The sequence below is a fragment of the Bos indicus x Bos taurus genome, chromosome 9, assembly GCF_003369695.1.
Source record: "Bos indicus x Bos taurus breed Angus x Brahman F1 hybrid chromosome 9, Bos_hybrid_MaternalHap_v2.0, whole genome shotgun sequence".
Taxonomy (NCBI): Eukaryota; Metazoa; Chordata; class Mammalia; order Artiodactyla; family Bovidae; genus Bos; species Bos indicus x Bos taurus.
In genome coordinates this window covers 64,748,920-64,769,900 of record NC_040084.1, presented here as the reverse complement: position 1 = coordinate 64,769,900, position 20,981 = coordinate 64,748,920, and the positions used below count along the sequence as shown (strand labels likewise).

Below are 20,981 nucleotides of genomic sequence, written 5' to 3'. Positions count from 1 at the left end.
GGTGAATTGTATGGTTTGTGAATTATATCTCAATAAAGCTGTTATTGAGAAAAATATCTTTGCTGTATTATTAAGTTATTCTAGTGACTTAATATAATTTTTAAATTATGAAAACATACATTACCACATGTAAAATAGATAGCCAGTGAAAATTTGCTGTATGATTCAGGAAACTCAAACCAAGGTTCACTAATAATCTAGAGGGGTGGGATGGGGAGGCGGGTGGCAGGGATGTTGAAGTGCAAGAGTACATGGGTAAACCTACGACTGATTCGTGTTGACGTTTGATAGAAACCAATACAACCTGTAAAGCAATTATCCTTCAATTAAAAATAAATTAAAAAAATAAAAAATACTGTAATTTAAAAAATATTTAAAAACATAATTTTAAAGTTAATATAATTTTTCTAATGAACAAAGAGTAGGTATGTTGATCCCACCTTGTGTAAACTCAGTGAATTGCAGAGTAATCAGCTGTTTTGTATCTAATTCAGCATGAATAAAACCTTTCAAAATGACAAATTAAGATTTTTGCCAATGAAAATTTAATTTTTTAAATTTATCTTCACTTTCATTTAAATGAAAGTTTAATTTCATTAAATTTAAATGAACTTTGAATGACTTGGAATTCAAATTGGAATCATCTCTAAATGTTTTACTAGATGCAAATAGATGGGGAAACAGTGACAGACCTTATTTTGGGGGGCTCCAAAATCACTGCAGATGGTGAATGCAGCCATGAAATTAAAAGACACTTGCTCCTTAGAAGAAAAGTTATGACCAACCTAGACAGCATATTAAATAGCAGAGACATTACTTTGCCAACAAAGGTCCATCTAGTCAAAGCTATGGTTTTTCCAGTAGTCATGTGTGGATGTGAGAGTTGGACTATGAAGAAAGGTGAGTGCCGAAGAACTGATGCTTTTGAACTGTGTGTTGGAGAAGACTCTTGAGAATCCCATGAACTGCAAGCAGATCCAACCAGTCCATCCTAAAGGAAATCAGTCCTGAATATTCATTGGAAGGACTGATGCTGAAGCTGAAGCTCCAATACTTTGGTCACTTGATGCAAATAACTGACTCATTTGAAAAGACCCTGATGCTGGGAAAGATTGAAGGCAGGAGGAGAAGGGGACGACAGAGGATGAGATGGTTGGATGGCATCACCGACTCAATGGACATGAGTTTGAGTAAACTCCGGGAGTTGGTGATGGACAGGGAGGCCTGGCATGCTGCAGTCCATGGGGTCACAAAGAGTCGGACATGACTGAGCAACTGAACTGAACTGAACTGATAATTATTTAACTTATTTCCAAACTGAAACAATTTTATACCATGCAATTAAGAGCATCATGAAAAGGAAATTTTATTAACTTCCTTTTCTGTTCAGTATAAAATAGCAAATGCATTATTAAGTGCTGCTGCTAAGTTGCTTCAGTTGTGTCTGACTCTGTGCAACCTCATAAATGGTAGTCCACCAGGCTCCCCTGTCCCTGGAACTCTCCAGGCAAGAACACTGGAGTGGGTTGCCATTACCTTCTCCAATGCAGGAAAGTGAAAAGTGAAAGTGAAGTCGCTCAGTCGTGTCCTACCCTTAGCGACCCCATGGACTGCAGCCTATGAGGCTCCTCCATCCATGGGATTTTCCAGGCAAGAGTACTGGAGTGGGGTGCCATCACCTTCTCCATTATTATGTGCAGCTTCCTTCAAATAATAATGTATAAAAGTATGTCTTACATATTATAACTAAATAAAGCACAATTCCATTTTTAAAAGTTATAAGTAATCCAACAAATTTTTAAAAATTCTGGTAGTGTAATGTTCTTTATAAAGATATATACCTAAATATTTTTATAAAAAGATATCTTTTGGAAATATATGTATATCCAAATACATGTACATATCTCTGAAAATTCAGTTTTATAAAAGTATTTTTCTTTTATTAAGCTGAATATTATTTATACACCAAGGTTGTCTATGAATTTGAAACTGAAAGGGCTAGTTAAACTTCTCATCACAGACACTCCTTTAACACATAAAAAACTGAGATCTAAAGCAGTTACATTTTGTCTAAAACCATGATTGGGAAATCCATGGTTTGAAATCAGGTTCCCTCATTCTCAAGGAAGTGATGATCTGCTTCAAACTTCCAAAAAAAAGAGAATTCATGATTTGAAAATCTATCAGCATGTAGATGGATATTAAGGTTTATCAACCTCTGTTGGATGTTTCTATACTTGAAATGTATATATATATATATATGTATATATATATATACATACACACACACATATATATATGCATATATATTTGTTCATTTCCCCCGACAATGTTTTTAAGCTTTGAGCTCCCAGAAGGCTGTAATCATGTATGTCTACTTTACTCTTCATATAGTCAACTTCACCTGCAACTTCTCTGAGCACCTATTTTAAGGAATGATGATTAATGAGATTAAAACACAATGTGGTAATGATTTAATAAAATGATTTAATTTCCAGTGGAAGAAACTCTCCATGTAGATGAGTCAATAAACTCACCATGAGGACACCTGGCAGAGTTACACTTTGAAATAGAGGATTCTTTACAAACCTGTCTAATAGAAGAGAGCATCAGCATAGCATCCACCAACTCTACCATGACTCCTGAATAAAACTTATGAAATTATTTTTAATGGCTTTACACCAGACTTGGTTAGTGATCACTCTTCTTGCACCTTCTCCTTCACATCTAAATCTTCTCAGAACTGCCCTACTCCAAAATTTACTCTCTTCTCTTAATCAAACCTTCAGTTATCTCCAAAACTTCTGTGTTATCTATTTCATACTAAGCTGTGAGTTGCTAATAGGTTTATGTCTAGGGAGTGAGGTCTCAAGAGGAATTCACATGTTAAAAGTTGGGTGCATTCTGTTCAAAATTCCACTAGGGTAAAGTGTGTGAGCCACTGCCATATCCGCAGTACTATGCCCCAACCTCCTCTGGAGGCCACCAAAGTCTCCTGACCCCCCTACATTCCAGAAACCAGGGGTCAGCAACTGGGTGCCCTGCTAGAGAAAAGCTGTTGACCTCTGGGACGGAGCTTGTGTGGAAGCAAGTGTTAATTTTCAAAATGTGACTGGTTGTGATAGCAACAACCTCACCTCATCACAATGTCCCTTGGAATGTTTTCTGGGCAAGGGGTCTAAAAGTGATCTGTCATCACTGGTCAGTGGTACAAGTAGCTTATTCCATCCTTGCCCTTCCCCCTTGGACCCAAAACAAAACATCCCAGTCTGCCTTCCTCTTCTTCTCACATTTGAATTTTCATGTGTTCACCATTTGTCAGGGCTTCACCTTCAATGACATGGTCAAGGCACCAAGAAATTATATTTAACACATGAAAAATGAATACCAGGCCCATGTCCTCATGCCTTGTAATTGTAAGCTACAAAATTTGTGTTTGGAGTCTGCATGTGTATGCCTATTCTTGGAACAACGTTTATAGACACTTTAAATGATTCCTCTTCAAAGCCATAAAAGGGTTTAGTAACACACTTTAATATATACTTTCTTAAGCATTTTTTAATAAAATACAGATATATAATTATAATTATCAATGCATGTATGTCATTTAATATAACGATAAAAGGCTAGTCTTTGAAGTGACATGATGATTAATATTTACAGTAAAACCTAAAGGAAATAGCACTTGTACAATATTGCTGATCAAAAGGAAAAGATTAAAAATTCTCCTCATATTGTGGTGTCATCTCAAATCACAAAGAGCAGAAAGGAAAATTCTCATCTTATTAATATATATATAGGAATAGATCATTACTTTCCATGTTTTCTCAAGTTGGAAAACTCTCTTGTTCTCCTGAAATTATGCCAGACTCTGAGGCTGGGATATGTTCATAATAAGGACTTTTCCCAAATCTTTATCTATTAATACCATACACAAACATGTTACATAGATCTACTTACTGGAAATATGTCATGTACCTTCACACTAATTTTAAATTTAAAGATCAATACTCACTTGATGAACTGTTAGAGCATCCATGAAGAAATTTATCAGTATGTATAAACAGAGTCACATTGTGTGAAAATACTGTTCAAATAGTAATCCCCCTAAATATATAACATCCATGCTGTTTTAAGGTAAAGAAGCAAATCAGGAACTACATTCTTTCCCCATCAAACTAAGGATAGGACAATGCCATTCTGTTTAGCACTGAAAGGAAACTCCACTGCTTTCGCTTGACAAATATATGAAACGTAATGAGTCAATGTCCAGACACATAATTTTATTCTCAACAAATACATGGTAATGCTCATCTTGCATTCTTAATTTTTCCTATTAATCTCATTTTGTGCTATCAAAGTTACTACTTGTTTTGAAACCATGTGCACATTATTTGGGGGAATTTTTTAAAAATAATCTTTTTCTTTTTTTTTTTTCAGTTTCAAGGCTAAAAATGATGTTGAGGTTAAAAGTTTTACAGCTCCTTTATCATAATTGGTATCTTCCTCCTTAGTCTTCCAAGAAGGACTTTATAGTAATGGGTTTTGGCCTTTGCACTGCAACCCCTAAAAGACAGATTGCTGGAGATAACCCCCTGAAATTCCTTACAGCGCTATTTAACACCATGAAGGCCTAGAATCTATCTGTTTTGAAAAAGACTCAGACAAAGGGACAAGGTTCAGGGAGGGGAGAGGTTTCGATTTGCAGGAATTTTCGAGACATAAATAAGTAGTGTAAATGCCTTTTCTTTTTACTTCTAGATCATGGGTCAGGAATCTCAAAGCAAGATGGAAAAAGAAACCTGAATGAAAAAAAAAACACACTACAAAAACCTAAGGGAAAGCAGAAAATATTATTCCTCTTGATTTAAAAAGTTAAGACATTTTTCATTGGAATTAAAGTATTTGAGGTGGATTTATTTTCTTTTTGCCATTTCAGTCATAGCATATATTCCTTTTCTGGTGAAAACTGGAATTTAAAATATTTATTGGTCTACTTGATACTAAATAAAATGAACCAGGAAAGTCCAAAACACTGGAAATTTATTCTCTGCATATGAATAAATACCTCTTATATGTCCGATGGAAAGTGAAAAAATTACAAGCCTCTCTATCTTCTTTAGGGAAATAATTATTATGGATTATGAATTTTTACAGGACCAAAGTCACCTAATAGACGTGATAAATAAGAGCAAGCAGGAACACAAAAGCTAATCCTTCATGATTACAAATACCTCAGAACTATTACTGAGACTTCAACTGGCTTTTGCATCTTAGGTTCTCACACTGTGCCCAAGAATAACAAATTGCAAGACTCTGTGTGCTGGTTACTGCTGGTTATCAACACTCAAGTAGGAAACTGTGTAGAGCATTTTCCTGATAAATTAAGTTATAGGTCTTAGTCTGGTTAGTATCATTGCCAAGTTTTAAGTTTGCTGTTTGTTTTTTTTTTTTTAAGTATAAGAACTTTGGTTAAACATACTACATGATGCCAATACTCTGTGCAACTGGGGAGAAAAATAGAGGGAGGATGTGGTTTTGTAGGCTGCAAACTCCACATGCCACATACAGTATACATATATACCATAGCTAATCACAATCTCACCATGAGGAAGTCAAAAACCTCAGTGAGCTTTCATTTTCTATTATATATACATTTTACAAGCTACTTGATAAGTTTCTTTTCATATTGCTTTCCAAAGTGAAAGAAAAAATAGTAAAAGAAAACAAAGAAAGAAAATACATTAGCTGGATTCGAATGCAGTTTAACTTAAAGGCTTCATCAGACCATATGTGCAGATACTTGAGATGATGAGAGAGTTAAGCTTCCTAGGGTCCTAGAGTCAAAGAAACTCTGCTGACCCCCACTGCTAAGCAGGTGCACGCCTTCCACGGGGGGCAACATCTGCCGATCCGTCATGGTCCCACTTGGTGAGGACCCCAAGAAACTTCCTTGGGAAGAAACAATTTTCTCAGGACTGGCAGCCAGTTTAGGGGATGTGGAGAAGTTATACCCATACAAGGCACAGGGGCTGTGTAATCTGAACGTGTTGTAGGAACCCTGGTGGGTCTGGTTAGCAGCAAAGGCGTTGCTGGGGGGTGAAGGCATGATGTACTGGAGCTGGGGAGACATCCCTGAAATCTGCATGGACAAGCTGGTCTGTGGGCAGCTGAAGGTGTCCCCATCTGTGCCGCCCATGGACATGTTCACCGAGGCACTGCTGCTGACGCCCACGTAGGAGGGAGTCCTGGGAGGGGCGAACGTCTCCCCTGTCTGGTTGGTGAGCCTGTTGTAGGTCTCAGCCAAGGATGTGCTGTATCGGTTGAGGGTGAGGCCAGAGCGGGCGCAGGCGGAATAGTCAGCTGGGGCCAGACCACACAGCTGGCTGGTGTTGGGTCCCAGATGGAAGGCAGGAGATGAGCAAGGGGAGCCGGACAAAAGATGAGGGTGGGTGGCTGCAACACCATTCCCAGAACCTTGGAGTAAGGTAGAGGAACCTGTATTTCCTACAAAAGAAGTTGAAATGTAAAGAGCCTCTTTTCCTTTCAATTTTGTACACGTGAGCTAGACGCAACTTGTTACATAGAGCAGGTAAAAAGACAAAAAGGAGATGGTCTCCGCTCTCAGGAATTGTAATGTAATTGAATTTAGACTGAATGACTTTAAACACAGATACTCTCAAAATTTTCAAGAAAAATTATCTCCCCAAGGGATGGTCTTTTTTTATTTGTTTGCTTTTTATTGTTTTTGTTTGTTTTTTTTGCAAAAGGTATTAGGACTCTACCACATCAATTTTTCACATTTTCTCCCTCAATTAGTTTTCTCAGAGTTTTCTCATTATTTTGTAATAAACATTACAAATATTAACTTTCCCAGCAACTTAAGAAAATATAAATTTCATCTTACTCTGTAATTTTTTCCAGAAGTATAACCATCACCTCATTTCTACCCACTTTTTACTCTTTTTTTCAGCAGAGTTTGCTCTGGATCAATATATTTTCTTGCAAGAAAAAAGAAGGAATTCAAAGGAAAGATCGAAACTGGCCAGACCCATCCTGTCTCAAACGAACTGGCAACCTCCCACTGAAAGCTTCTGTGGATCAGTGACTACCACGCATGCAGGGCTACTACAATAAGGCAACAGTCTCAAACTTCAAAAATCTCATTTCCAAACAGAAAGCGGTTTGGTGAATCACATGCTAACCCAAGAGCAGAGGTCCAACAGATAAACAGTCCTGTGAAATAGAGAGGGTGTTTAACCCTGCCTCCAATCAATAACAGTGGTGGCAGCTGATCGCCCCCCACTCCCCAGATTTGCTGGCAGATTGATGTCTGCAACTTGATGGAACTTAGGGAGAGAAGAGAATTCCAATGGGCTGGACAGGTTGTAAAACCTTCATTGCTCTAGAGACAGTGTTTTATATAGCTTCTCAAAATAATCTAAAAGCGCAATCCACCCAATGATAATTATCTAAAATCCTAGCATGCTAAATTCTCATGGGGATGCCAGGCAGGGTCAGGCATTAAGTGCAGGACTGAGTGCAGGATTGGGCTGTGAGTCCTAGCTACCCAGTAGAGAAGGAAGCATCATCCTGTTCCATGCAGCCTCTTTGAGGAAACACCAGCCCTGGGCTTGTTTGAAATGCTCAACAGTGATCTCAGGGAAGGCTGCCTCAGTGTACCTGAACTTCTCATCATAAATCAGCAGGAGAAACAAGCCTAGAGGCAATTCAGTTGAAGGAAGTGAAGAAAGAAGGGAGCAAAAAAGATGATCTGGGACCAGTATCTGTAATTTCTTGTGAAGTACACCAGGTACCAGGGCCAACTAGTCTACTTCTAATTTTAAGAAAAAAAAAATAATTAAAGGTGAAATAAAGGTCATGAAATACATAAACGGCCTAAAACATCCAAAACTTAACTTATGACCACACTAGCCATTTTCCATACCTACACCAGACACAAAAGGGAGGGATCTTGTAATAGAAGGATGTTGGTAATGAGGTAGCCATTAGACAATAGTAATGACTGCGGCATTTTTCAGTGCCTGAGCATCTAGGTAGGAACTGACCATATCTATGACCCAGGAGACTTCATGATTTACCTTGCTTGGGAATTCCAGGGATATCTTCAAAGGTGAGGGTCCGTAGTGAAGGTCTCCAGAATGCATATGACTCCACAAGAGCTTCCAAACCCATTCTAAATGGAAGGGTCAGGACAGGGGACGAACACAAGAAGCCAAGTTAGGAGCAGTTGGAGTTTTCACTCGTAATAAGCTGCTCAGGAAACACCACTGGAGTTGACAGTGCCTCCCAAATTGGCAGGTTAAAAGCTTGGCACACACACACACCAAAAAAATGGTCTGGAGATGAGCTACTATTCTGTCACCAAGAGCACAGAGGATAGAAACCACCAGCAGGTCCTGTTAATATTCTCTGAAAAATGAGCTGATCTCAGGGGATACAAAAGCTGGCCCCTGCGCTAGGAAGACGACGTGAAGACCATCCATCCTGGCCGCCCTGAGTCCAAGGCTCTGTGTGATCTGGAAGCACCCTCTTTCCCTGACACATTACTACCCCTCTGATGAGGAGGGCTCTGCCCCAAAAGTGTGCTCCTGCAAAGAGGCATTTCTACCCATCGTTCAGTGCCTTGACTGCCAGCCAAGAAGAGCAGTCATCCAAGGAAAATTCACTTCTCTCTCTGAGGCATGATCACCACACCCAGGACAGCCAGGGAGAGCTCAGGGCAGCAGCCCTGAATTCTCAACCCAGCCTCCAGGAGGACCACAACAAGGTTATCTCATAGGGGGCTAAGGTACACAGACCTAGTATTAGCATCAGACATTATGGTAAAGCCTCTACATACACTTAATAAATGGACACAAAGAGATAGGATAACTTCATAATGGACTATCCACATAATATCTATAAATTTTAAAACATGGCTGACTACTCTAAATACACACAAAAATGTATGTGTCTCCTACCGTAAGTGATTCAGAGTCTTCCTTATTGTGTATCAGATAATTAAGTCCTCCAGGTCCTAGAAATGAGTTCCTTCACTCAACTAGCACCTTCTCAAAGCCTTTCCACTTTTCCCTCAACCATTTGAGCCCTAATCAATCTGTTAATTCAGGTAACATTACGCTTTCCATGAAACGCACAGCTTTGCTGAAGAAAATGCCTGATTCCTGAGTGTCACACTATACAAGGCCACCTTTTTGAGATTGTCAGATACAGTTTTAGTGAATGCAGATAATCTGTGTTTAATGCAAATTTAAAGACAGTGAGTATGATTAACAGCTTAGACTCCATGTGATAGCTGCTGTAGATTCCCTGCATCTCCAAGTCATAACCTATGAACTAGGACTAGAGAAACACCCCCTTCAGAGTCACACCTCCTATACAACATGGTGAAAACTCCTGGGAGACCCAGAGTAAGCGACCTGTGCATACAGATAAAACCATCTTCCCTTACTTGCCCTGGGCTGCACTGAGCATGAAGAACAGAGTCCTCTGAGTCCTCTCCTAGCCCTAAAGTTTACCACTAAGCAATTTACAAACCAGACATTGTATCCGTGGCTGACTACAAACCAGGTCTAAGAACACTCTACTCAACAATATTTTATGTAAAGTATTGAAGGTATAAGTTTGGCAGCCGTATCAGTCTCAAAGCCCCACATAATCTGCAGGTTGCATTTAATACTAGACTCATGAATGCTGTACATGCATGCATGCTAAGTTGCTTCAGTTGTGTCCAACTCTTTTTGACTCTATGGACTGTAGCCCACCAGGTTCCTCTGTCCATAGGATTCCCCAGGCAAGAATAGTGCCGTGGGTTGCCATGCCATCCTCCAGGGGATCTTCCCAACCAGGAATTGAACTCACATCTCTTACATCTCTTGCATTGTCAGGCAGATTCTTTACCACCAGCACCACCTGGGAAGCCCCTCATGAATGCTGGGTGCTGTTTATTCCATTACTTTATTTTAGCCTGTACTAATACTCAATTTTTTTATGACTTTCTAGAAACAAGCTTTTTTAAGTTATAGAATTTAGGACACAGTTTTGTCCTAAACTGTTTCATTAAACACAGATGAATTTTTGTAATTACAGTTTTAAATATTCAGGATACGTAAGTAGTCCTGGAGGGGCCTCAGGGGGAATTTACTAAGGGCAATTAATGAATATTTACAGGACTTAGAAATTTATTAACTGTGGAGATGAGCATCAGTGCATTATTTGCTTTAGTGGTGTAAACTTGACTATGTTTCAAATACAAACCCATACTCCAAATTCTTAGGGAGAAGTTACTAATCCTCACAAATAGGTAACCCTAAGCCTTAAAGAGATGCTCTGAAGGTTACAGATCTACAAGTGGTCTGATTTGGACCTATTGATATTTTTCTTGAGGCTGCTGTTTCACACTGCAAGTTCCAGAAAGGATTTCAGATATTTTGCAGGAAACAGTTATAAAATATTTATTAGCTGAATCTGGACTTTAAAAAAAAAAAAAGTCTTCATTTTCCCCAGTAATGGAGACTTTTCCCGTCTAGTTAAAGAAAAGATAAAAGGCACCTCCTGCAGGAGTGTAGCCAAGGCGATAATTTATACAAGATGCCTTTGAACAATTTCCACATTTTATCACCACCCTAATTTATGCTATCAAATAGCCGAGTTTATTTAGTAAAATGGTTATGTTTTTTCCTAAAGTATTTAAAGAGAAGAAATTTTTGTACCTTCCTGAGTAAAAGATTTTATAGGGTCAACCCTAAGGCCTAACTGAAGAATGAAACTATTCTCAGCACATAAATTCTCCTTCACGTAACAAATGTCCTGCAGGAGCGCTTTTAAGGGCTGAAGCTACTGATTTCTATAAAATAGGCTGTAGGACCATAAATAGCCAGGAAGGTATAATTTTTAATTAAAGCAAATTGTTTTATAAAGTTTAAAAAATCACAAGTCCAAGTTTATTTCTCGTCCTGCATAATTTGTTTATTTCATGTATAGGGAAAAAATAAAAACAGAATGTATATTAAAAAGTAGTAACAGTACATCAAAATCAGGGGTATTAAAGAAATATTTTGCACTTTTTCTCATGGGATTTTTCCTCTATTAACATATGAAAACATATTACCCCTTCCCCAAGTCCTCAGCACTAATGCATCCTCCTGATCTTATAGATAACTTGGGCTCTTTTTTTTTTTTTTCTTAAGGAAAATAACACGTAAGTTAGAAATCTTCAAAGCTTACCACATTCTCTCTTTTCCATAAAAGTGTCTTTCACATTTATCAGTGGAAAACGTTAAAGTATTTAATATTGACTCATAGATATTTAATATTGAGTCATAGATATTTAGCATTCAAAAATAAGCACTGAAGAGTTTGTCTGTCATAAGCAGAATTCACTTTAATGAGAAAAAAAGTGAAACTATTCATTTCACCAACAGGGAAGCTATATATAAGCTCAGTAGTTTTTTTCCTATATTAAGGTATTATTTAAACAGTTGGAGTAAAATAAAAATTTCAAAGTTTAACAACCTTTTAAAAAGTGTTAAGATAAAATTCATTATTTTTTGCATATCTATTAAAAACTTTAAAAGGTGTAGAATCAGGAAATAAACAGTAGCCAGCACCATGACTTATACCCCTTCAACAGTGAAAGGAAAGAAAAATTTCTATTGAACCTAGCACTTTGACCTCATGATACCAAACAAGAGACTTAGTGGTTTATTTTGACCAGTGCCTCTGATTTTTTTTTTAACTGATCCAAAAAAAAAACACCTTTTAATTGTGCCAACTTACCTAAAATTCTTTTTGAAGCCTTGCAATATTGGTTGGCTAAAAAGTTCGTTTGGGTTTCTCCATTACATCTTATGGAAAATTATTCTGAACAAACTTTTTGGCCAACCTAATATGTATCTATCATCTCACTTCCATTTACAGGCTTATGCAGTATAAACACTACCCAAGATACATCTTTAAAAATGTTTAAGGTTATCACTTCAAAAAAGAACTGACAGTAGTGTACAAAATGATAAACATAACTAACACTGCTCTATGTTATATAAGAAAGTTAAGTTCTCGTCATGAGGAAAAAACTATTTTTCTTTAATTTATGCCTATATGAGATGATGTATGCTCACTAAACTTATTATGATAATTGTTTCATGATGTATGTGAGTTAAATCATTATGTGGTACACCTTAAACTTTAGCAGTGCTGTATGTCAATGACATCTCAATAAATGTGGAAAGAAAAAAAAAAAAAGACAGTGTTCAAGCCATGTGACCTCACAATGTCAACAGCAGTGAGGTCTTTGCTAGAGTCATCCTACAGGAGAGCCTGGAATTAGTCCTGGCAGTATAGTCACATGGCTTCCCAGGTGGCTCAGTCAGTAAAGAATCTGCCTGCAACACGGGAGGCCTGGGTTGGATCTCTGGGTTGGGAAGATCCCCTGGAGGAGGGCATGGCAACCTACTCCAGTATTCCTGCCTGGAGAATCTAAATGGACAGAGGAGCCTGGCAGGCTACAGTCCATGGGGTCGCAAGAGTTGGACACGACTGAATGACTAAGCAGAGCACAGTATAGTCTCAAGTCTCAGTGCTGCCTTTCTGGAGTTTCAGTGAGTTTCAATAAATTCATTCTCTGCTTAAAAAAAAAAAAAAGAAGGTTCTTAAATAGATAAATATTCTGCTATCAGAAAAGTCACAAGAAGATTTCATCAAAGTATTTGTCAAGGTCGAAAAAGGAATCATCCCAGGGGCTCCCAGTCACCTCACCAATAAGCACCTCGGTTACTGATTTCAGAAGATTTCAGAAGAGCTTTCAGAAACTCCTCTGAAAAGCAATGTTAACTAGGAGCTAATGCAATGATGTAACAAAAGCCAAGCAAAGTTTTTCTCCACATGGAAAGAGACATCTAAAACAATAGAATAATCTCAGTACAGCAGACGTATGGTAGGAACATCCGGAAATCTTCCTACAGAGTAAAGGATTTCAGATGGAAGCTGCATTATTAGTCAGTCTTATTGATCTGCCTGCGCTAAACTAGAGGGTATTCTACTCTCATACATTTAAGTCCTGGAAATGGCAACCCACTCCAGTGTTCTTGCCTGGAGAATCCCAGGGATGGGAGAGCCTGGTGGGCTGCTGTCTATGGGGTCGCACAGAGTTGGACACAACTGAAGCAACTTAGGAGCAGCAGCAGCAGCATTCAGTCAATTCAGTCACTCAGTCGTGTCCGACTCTTTATGACCCCATGGAACTGCAGCACACCAGGCTTCCCTGTCCATCACCAACTCCCAGAGCCTACTCAAACTCATGTCCATCAGGTCGGTGATGCCCAGTCCTCATAGTACATGGTGTCTAAAAGAACCACTGCATTACCAAAGGGGGAGGGATAAATTAGTGATTAGCAGATACAAACTACTATATATAAAGTAGATAAACCACAGTGTCCTACTGTATAGCACAGGGAACTATATTCAATATCTTATAATAAACCACAATGGAAAATAATCTGAAAAAGAAAAAAATAAATAAAAGAGCCATTGCACATGAAGATGAAATCAAGTCTTTCTGCAGGCACATAAGTTTATTCTGAGAAAAGGTCTCTGTCTATACTTACCTTGCTCAGCCAATCATCTGAAAGAACTAAAAGTCTGGACTCCTATGTGATTGTTTTCTCTCTACAATTTTAAGTGTAATTGTTCCTAAAATAAAATAATCGAGGGTTTCGACCTCATATAGCCACAGCCTATCAATACAAAGTTTTTAAGAAGTATTAGAATAATGTCTGGAATAAGTGATAAAAATGTCTCAAATACTTTTTAAAAACAAAATGCTTTTCAAAACATTTAAGTCAAAGTCTTACCCAGAGAGGGCATCTGGAGAACGTTAGTCTATTATTACTATCAACAGTTATAAAATATTTTAGAAAATGTCACACCAACTCTATTGGAATAGAATCATATCAATAAATTCAAAAACTCTTGGCACACAGACTAAGGAGATCTGCTTTTTGATAAAGAGTAATAGAGTGGAATTCATTACTGTAGCTCTCCCACTTAGTACAAACACCATAAAACACGACACAGAAAAAATAAACAAGTGTGTGGCTGTCAGTAGAGCCAAGATAAATTTGGAAACTAAAGAACATCAGCTGTCTTGGCAGTGGGGAGTAGTTTCAAATTCTAGTTGAAAATCTGAGTGAACAAGAGTCTCTGTCATATTTCGAAGACAGATCAATACATAGTTGTGACATTGTTGAGCAAATTCTAAACCAAGAGCAGATGCAGACAGTATTTTGACTTGGGATATTAAAGATCCTGGCTCTGGAGGCACAGGTTTCTACAAAGTCCCTCCAGAGGCAGCATGCACTGTACACCCTGAGAACTTCCGTTTTCACCCCAGCATTTCACATCAACATTCAGCTTAGAAATGAGTAAGCCACAATGATGCACCCAAACTAAGTTATATTCATGCCTCAGTGATATTAACAAATTTAAACTTTATAAAAAACGATTTCAAAATCACATAAGTAAATTTAACTGTTTACTTTGTAGTGGAAAATTCACCATAAAAATCAAATGTATTTATCACAGCCAGAATGTTTTTAACTAAGACTCACCTATTACGCCCGGAGTCTCGGAAGCCTTTGGCAAAGGGATTCCTATCTATCTTCAGGCGAGTAATCTGCAGAGTAGGGAAAAAAAAAATCACATCAAATCTTAAGATAAAAGCCAAGGAAGGTTATAAAAAATGGTAGTGATGGAAGAACTATAAGAAACTCCAGAATCAACTGTCAGAGGATTCTACTGTGTTCTTCTCCCCTGTTTCTCGGGTATTTTATTATCTTAGCAGCAAAGCTACAAGAATATTTCAGAAGTCATCTAGACATTCATTTGCTATGAAAAGAACATTCCCCTACTTCTATCCAAGCACTGTAATAAAGTTTGCTTTGCTATTAATATCCCTGGAGAAGGGGATTCTGAATCGTCTGTTGATAATTGCCCTTCGTTTGACAATCTCTTTAAAACTCTTCCCTTTCTTAACTCGGTGAAATGTGTCTGCTTCTTTTGCAGTAGTGCTGATGGAGAACAGCTAATATCCAACTTCTATTTAACAGCCACGTATACACTTAAATGTTGTTAATGTTCTTCAGAAATGGGCAATATATACTCCTTGAACCTTCCTGCCTTCCGTTTTTCTTTGTCTCTCCTCAAATCATCTTTACAGCTCTCATCTCCTCTTTCATCTGTGGAGTCGTGACCTGGTCAGAGGACTACAGTGAATGTCTAACCAAAGGTAACCGTGACTTGAAGGTTTTAATAAGATTCAATCTTATACACATAGGAGAAATAAATAATAGCTTCATTTTAACTACAGCTGTAATTTGTTGACCTATAACTAGATTTTTATTCAGGAAGATCCCAAGATATGAGGGAAAATTTTTTATAAGTGGTCTAATCATCTCCATTATAAACAATTTTTTTAGTTATACCATCTTGAAATTGACACTAATAAACAACATCCCATCTGTTTCTGACCATATCTCCATCTTGCCCAGAGAAGTTTATAGCCTATTTTCTAAGAAGCACATCATGCTTTGTCTTCTGTGTTTCTTGGTTTAGTAGAATCTACTAAGTTCTAATTGTGCCATTTTGGTCAAGGACAAATGAACACTGCTGAATGACACTAAGGCAAAGAAAGGCATCTCTGGAGAGTCACCTGAAATCCCCCTATATCATGTTGTGTGTGCTTTCAGCCATCTGCCAGTCAGCTTTGCAACACCTAAGGGAGGTGTATTCCACATGCTACTACTTAGTTTGTGGATGCTGCTGCTCAGTTGCTTCCTTCGTGTCCGACTCTGTGCAGCCCCATGGACAGCAGCTCACCAGGCTCCTCCGTCCACAAGATTCTCTAGGCAAGAATACTGGAGTGGGTTGCCATTTCCTTCTCCAAGTTTGTGGATGAAACTACATTATAACAAGATAATGTAAGGGTCTGCTAAGTAATTCACTATGTCTATCACTCTGCCATTGAAAGAATTCTTTATAATTCATTATAGCTCAATTATCTGTTCATTTAAATAATGCTTAAAGAACACCGAATAACTTAAACATTCATTTAAAACAGTGTTTTAACACAGTGGGAAAGGGGAGGGTGGAATAAATTGGGGGAGGAATATTGACATATATAAACTACCATGAGTAAAATAGATAGCTAATGGGAAGCTGCTGTATAGCACAGGAAGTTCACCTTGGGGTTCTGTGATGACCTAGAGGGGTGGGATGTTGGGGTGGGGTGGGAAGGAGGTTCAAGACAGAGGGAATATACACATATACATATGAGTTATTCATATTGTTGTACAGCAGAAACTAATACAACATTGTAAAGCAATTACACTCCAATAAAAAAATTAAAAATAAAAAAAATAAAGTACAGGGGAAGAAGTTTAAAAAAATATTTCTGAGCTATAAGTAAATGGAAAGACAAAGCAAAAAATAGTATTTTAAAAAAGAGTTTACAGCTATTACAAAGAATGCATTTGAATCAGTTCTAATGAGGTGGATGAAACTGGAGCCTATCATACAGAGTGAAGTAAGTCAGAAAGAAAAACACCAATACAGTATATTAATGCATATTATGGAATTTAGAAAAATGGTAACAATGACCCTATATGCAAGACAGCAAAAGAGACAGATGTAAAGAACAAACTTTTGGACTCTGTGGGAGAAGGCGAGGGTGGGATGATTTGAGAGAATAGCATTGAAACATGTATATTATCATATGTTAAATAGATCGCCAGTCCAGGTTCGATGCATGAGACAGGGTGCTCAGGGCTGGTGCACTGGGATGACCCTGAGGGATGGGATGGGGAGGGAGGTGGGAGGGGGGTTCAGGATGGGGAACACATGTACACCCATGGCTGATTCAGGTATGGCAAAAACCACCACAATGTTGTAAAGTAATTAGCCTCCAATTAAAATAAATAAATAAATTTTTAAATAAAAAAAATAAAAAGGAGCTCAGATTTATATCATGGTGCTTGTTTAAATACATTGCAATCACCAGCATCATTACACTGACATCACACCTATTACGCGCATACCATGTATGCTGTAATACGAGTTTTGCACAAATTATTTCATTTAATTCTCATAGCAACTTAGATGTAGTTATTATCCCAATTTTATGTTTTCTTTTATACTGGCTTAAGTTTTTTATGATTATAAGGTTACTTGGCCATAGGACTGGACTGGAACCCCAAGTTTCAGAGCTTATGCTGGTAACCACCAGGCATGGAAGCCTATCAATTTCCCATAAGTTCTTCAAAACACAGTTGAGAAGTTAACCAAAAAAAAGAACAACTGCATTTTTCATGATCAATTTCCTTTCTTCCAACTTTTCCACCCTCTTAACTGATTATCAGCATTTGTGAATTGGTGTGAGTCACCAATATGTATCAAAAACCCACTGTATCTTGTTTATTGTATAACAGAGGCTTGGAGAAAATACATGTTTAAAATAACATTTAATACACAGTTAATTGGATGCGTAATTCAGAGAGAGACAGACAGAGAAGAAAGATTAACAGGGTTGTTTAAAAGGTACCAAAGGTACAAAATGCCTCTTTTCTCCTTACACATTGTATTTTCCTGAAAAAAAAAATCATTTTCTATGACTGATATATTTTAAGAATATATTCCTGGGACTTGCTGGTGGTCCAGTTGTTAATACTTTGCCTTCTAATGAGGGGGCTTCTGGTTCCATCCCTGGTTGAAGAGATAAGATCCCACATGCCTCACAGCCAAAAACACAAAACATAAAACAGAAGAAATATTGTAACAAAGCCAATAAAGACTAAAAGGGAGCGTGCATGTGTCACTTCAGTTGTGTCCGATTCTGTGTGACTCTATGAACTCTAGACTGCCATGGACTCCTTGTCTACAGGATTCTCCAGGCAAGAATACTGGAGTGGATTGCCATGCCCTCCTCCAGGTAATCTTCATGACCCAGGGATTGAACCCACATCTCTTACATTTCCTGTATTGGCAGGTGGGTTCTTTATCACTAGGGCCACCTGAGAAGCCCTAAGGGGCTATATCTTAAAAAAAACTTAATTATCTCCAGCCCTTTTAAAGGTTAATTTCATGTTCCTTCCTAAAAGCCTACATAAAAAGTGTGACAGTGTGAGTGTGAGAGGACAAGACAGCTTGGGTGGTGTCACCCATGGATGAGAGCAGAGGAGCTTCTCAGCCCTAAGGGAGAACTCATAGGGCAGGGTTCAAATCTCCTAAGAAGATTTAAGACAAAAGAAAACAAAACAGAGACCTTAAAGCCTTAGATTGTTGACTGAGATGTATATAAATGTCAAGAGAAGTGAAAATCTAAAATAATGCTGCTGACCTTTGAAAATTAAAAAAAAAATCTACCACAGACCACATTGCTCCACTACATTGCTATTTCTTATGAAAACTGGCCAGAAAATTGCATGGGTCAAATAATTGCCTCCACTCAATTTTCCACCTGCTTGATACAGCCTTAAATAATGACATATATTAATGCTAACTTATAGAGAAAAGAAATATTTCACTTCTCAAATTATTTCTAATTTAATGGAAGGATTACTCCACAATTGCTCATCTCTCAGACAGTAAGGGTATGTATAACCCTCTATTACAATTGAAGAAATAGCACTTTTGTACATATAAGAAGGATAAATGATTCTGAAATACTTCCCCGAACACATGGATGGCAGCTTTAAAAGAAAGTGAGCTGACAAATCTCATGTCCTGTGATACAACTCACTTTCATATTCTACGGGTCTATTTCCTAGTCAGTACACATGCTTTCTAATTTTAATTATAACATCAGGATTCAATGTCTCAAAATGGAAAGTAAACTTACACTGCCAGTCATGAGAGACATTCTGGTCTGAAGAAATCTTCACTTGTAAAGAGTAGCTTTACAAGGGCATCTTGGATAAATATTACTACATATGCATGCATGCTAAGTCACTTCAGCCATGTCTGACTCTTTGCAATCCTATGGACCGTAGCCCACCAGGCTTCTCTGTCCATGGGAGTCTCCAGGCAAGAATACTGGAGTGGGTTGCAATACCCTCCTCCAGGGGATTTTCCTGACCCAGCAATCAAACCCCTTTTGTTATGTCTCCTGTGTTGACAGGTCGGGGTATATGTGTATATATATATACACACACACACATTCTGGATGTCATACATGGCAAGCACTTCATGACCATTCTTAACTTTTAGATAGAGTGAAAAAGAGAGCTAGCTTTTAATCTGCACATGAAATTAAAAGTCTAGAAAGATTCCAATTCTGAAAACAATACCTGCTGGTTCTGATAGGCAGTGACAGTGGTGAAAACAGTTTCTGGAAAGGAAAATGCCTTCACTCCCTCTCCAGATGGAACAGGCTTGATAGGAGAAAGATCATCCCCACAGTCTTTACGGATGATGTGGACTCGCGGTTGGTATTTGTGCATAGAATGAAGTATAATCTATATCAAGGAAAGAGAAGACAAATTTGTCAGCAACTTCTACCCAACCTCAACCTCTGACTAAATACTGAATGTGTAAAACAAATCCCAGTTAGAAATAAAGATACCCAAGGCTGTGAAAGTCCCAATTTAATACAGTGTACGAAAACTGGAGTGAGACAATTAGGAAGCTATTTGGAAAGTGTGCATACAAAAAGAAAAAAAGGCAAGTAATTATTTTGGTTGAAGCCCTGTGTGCAACCATATGAATGTAGCATCACATTTTCTGTTTCTGAAAACACAAGAATAAATTCATCAGCATTTTTATTTATAATGAACCTAATGGAACACAGAGTCCAAAACAATAAAACTAAAAATGAGACTGAAATGATTGTTTTAATTCCACCACACCCATCCCCTAAAAGTAAGTATTTGCACACCAAGATTTTCTTCAGAGAACATTTTTCCTCTGTTGGTAACTACAACATATCTACTCAAGGGCAAAGGGATTTTAAGGATACCCCAGGGTCTGCCTTATGTGTGGTTCACAAAGTCTCTGGTTTGCCTGGAAAGCCCAGCATTCGTGCTTCCATCACAACAAGGCTTCCAAAACCCAGATGTCCGGGGATGAAAAAGCTCTCAGACTCAGCTCGGGGAATCTGATGATATGGTTCAACTGCCTTCTGCCCAATGATTCCACTTCTGAGAATTTATCCTAAGGAAATATTCCAAATCCCAAAAAGTGTTTCATGTACAAAGATGTGCAATGCACCATTTACAACAGTGGAAAAACTATAAACCACATGAATAGATTGGTTAGGTAAATGAAAATCCACACAATGGTTACAACATTATTCAGCCATTACTAACGCTTTTAGAACATTTTTAACGACATAATGAAACACTTCTTTTTAAACCCTAAATTAGAATAAAGGATCCAAGTTGTTTTTAAACTTACCATAACTACATAAAAATAGACAGTAAAAGGACCCATACAAAGATATGAACAGTGGTCATCTCTAGATGATGGAATTGTGGATGAATGTTTTCTTCTTCATTTGTTTTACACTTTCAAGGTAGAGGAGGTAGGTAAAGAAATAGCTTCATCCAATGAGATTTTCTATGTGCTGCTGGAAATCCAAGTTCAGTTATTCACTAATGAGTTTAATTAACAAATCTATATCTTTCCTGAGCTATACAACTTGAATTCAAGCTTTGAAGTGTTAGAAGTTTAGAGAAATGCTTAAACAAAAGTCTGAGGGAAAAAAACACAACCACAGTGATTGGTTTACCTGCCTCATGCTTTTCAGGATGTGCACAGTTTAATAAACCAAATTCAGAATCACTGGTCAACCTAAACATCTCTCTACTTATAGAGTGTGTTTGCTGCCCCAAAGGAATGTGTTTATCTTCCATTATTAACCAACAGTTGTGAGGTTTTTCTAACCTAAACTTTTCTTTCTATCAGTGGAG

The 20,981-nt window shown here is 37.8% G+C and overlaps 1 protein-coding gene across 1 annotated transcript in view; it reads right to left on the bottom strand.

The window, feature by feature from the left end:
• Nucleotides 1-4,268: 4,268 nt before the first annotated feature.
• The window catches only part of TBX18 (T-box 18), a 28,991-nt gene continuing 12,278 nt past the window's right edge, over nt 4,269-20,981 (bottom strand). The window contains exons 5-8 of the mRNA XM_027551460.1: nt 19,362-19,529; nt 14,631-14,695; nt 8,103-8,197; nt 4,269-6,507 (exon numbers count right to left, since the gene is read on the bottom strand). Of these exons, the coding sequence (XP_027407261.1) occupies nt 5,783-6,507; nt 8,103-8,197; nt 14,631-14,695; nt 19,362-19,529 (1,053 nt within the window). The 3' untranslated portion in view covers nt 4,269-5,782. The remainder of the gene's footprint in view (nt 6,508-8,102; nt 8,198-14,630; nt 14,696-19,361; nt 19,530-20,981) is intronic.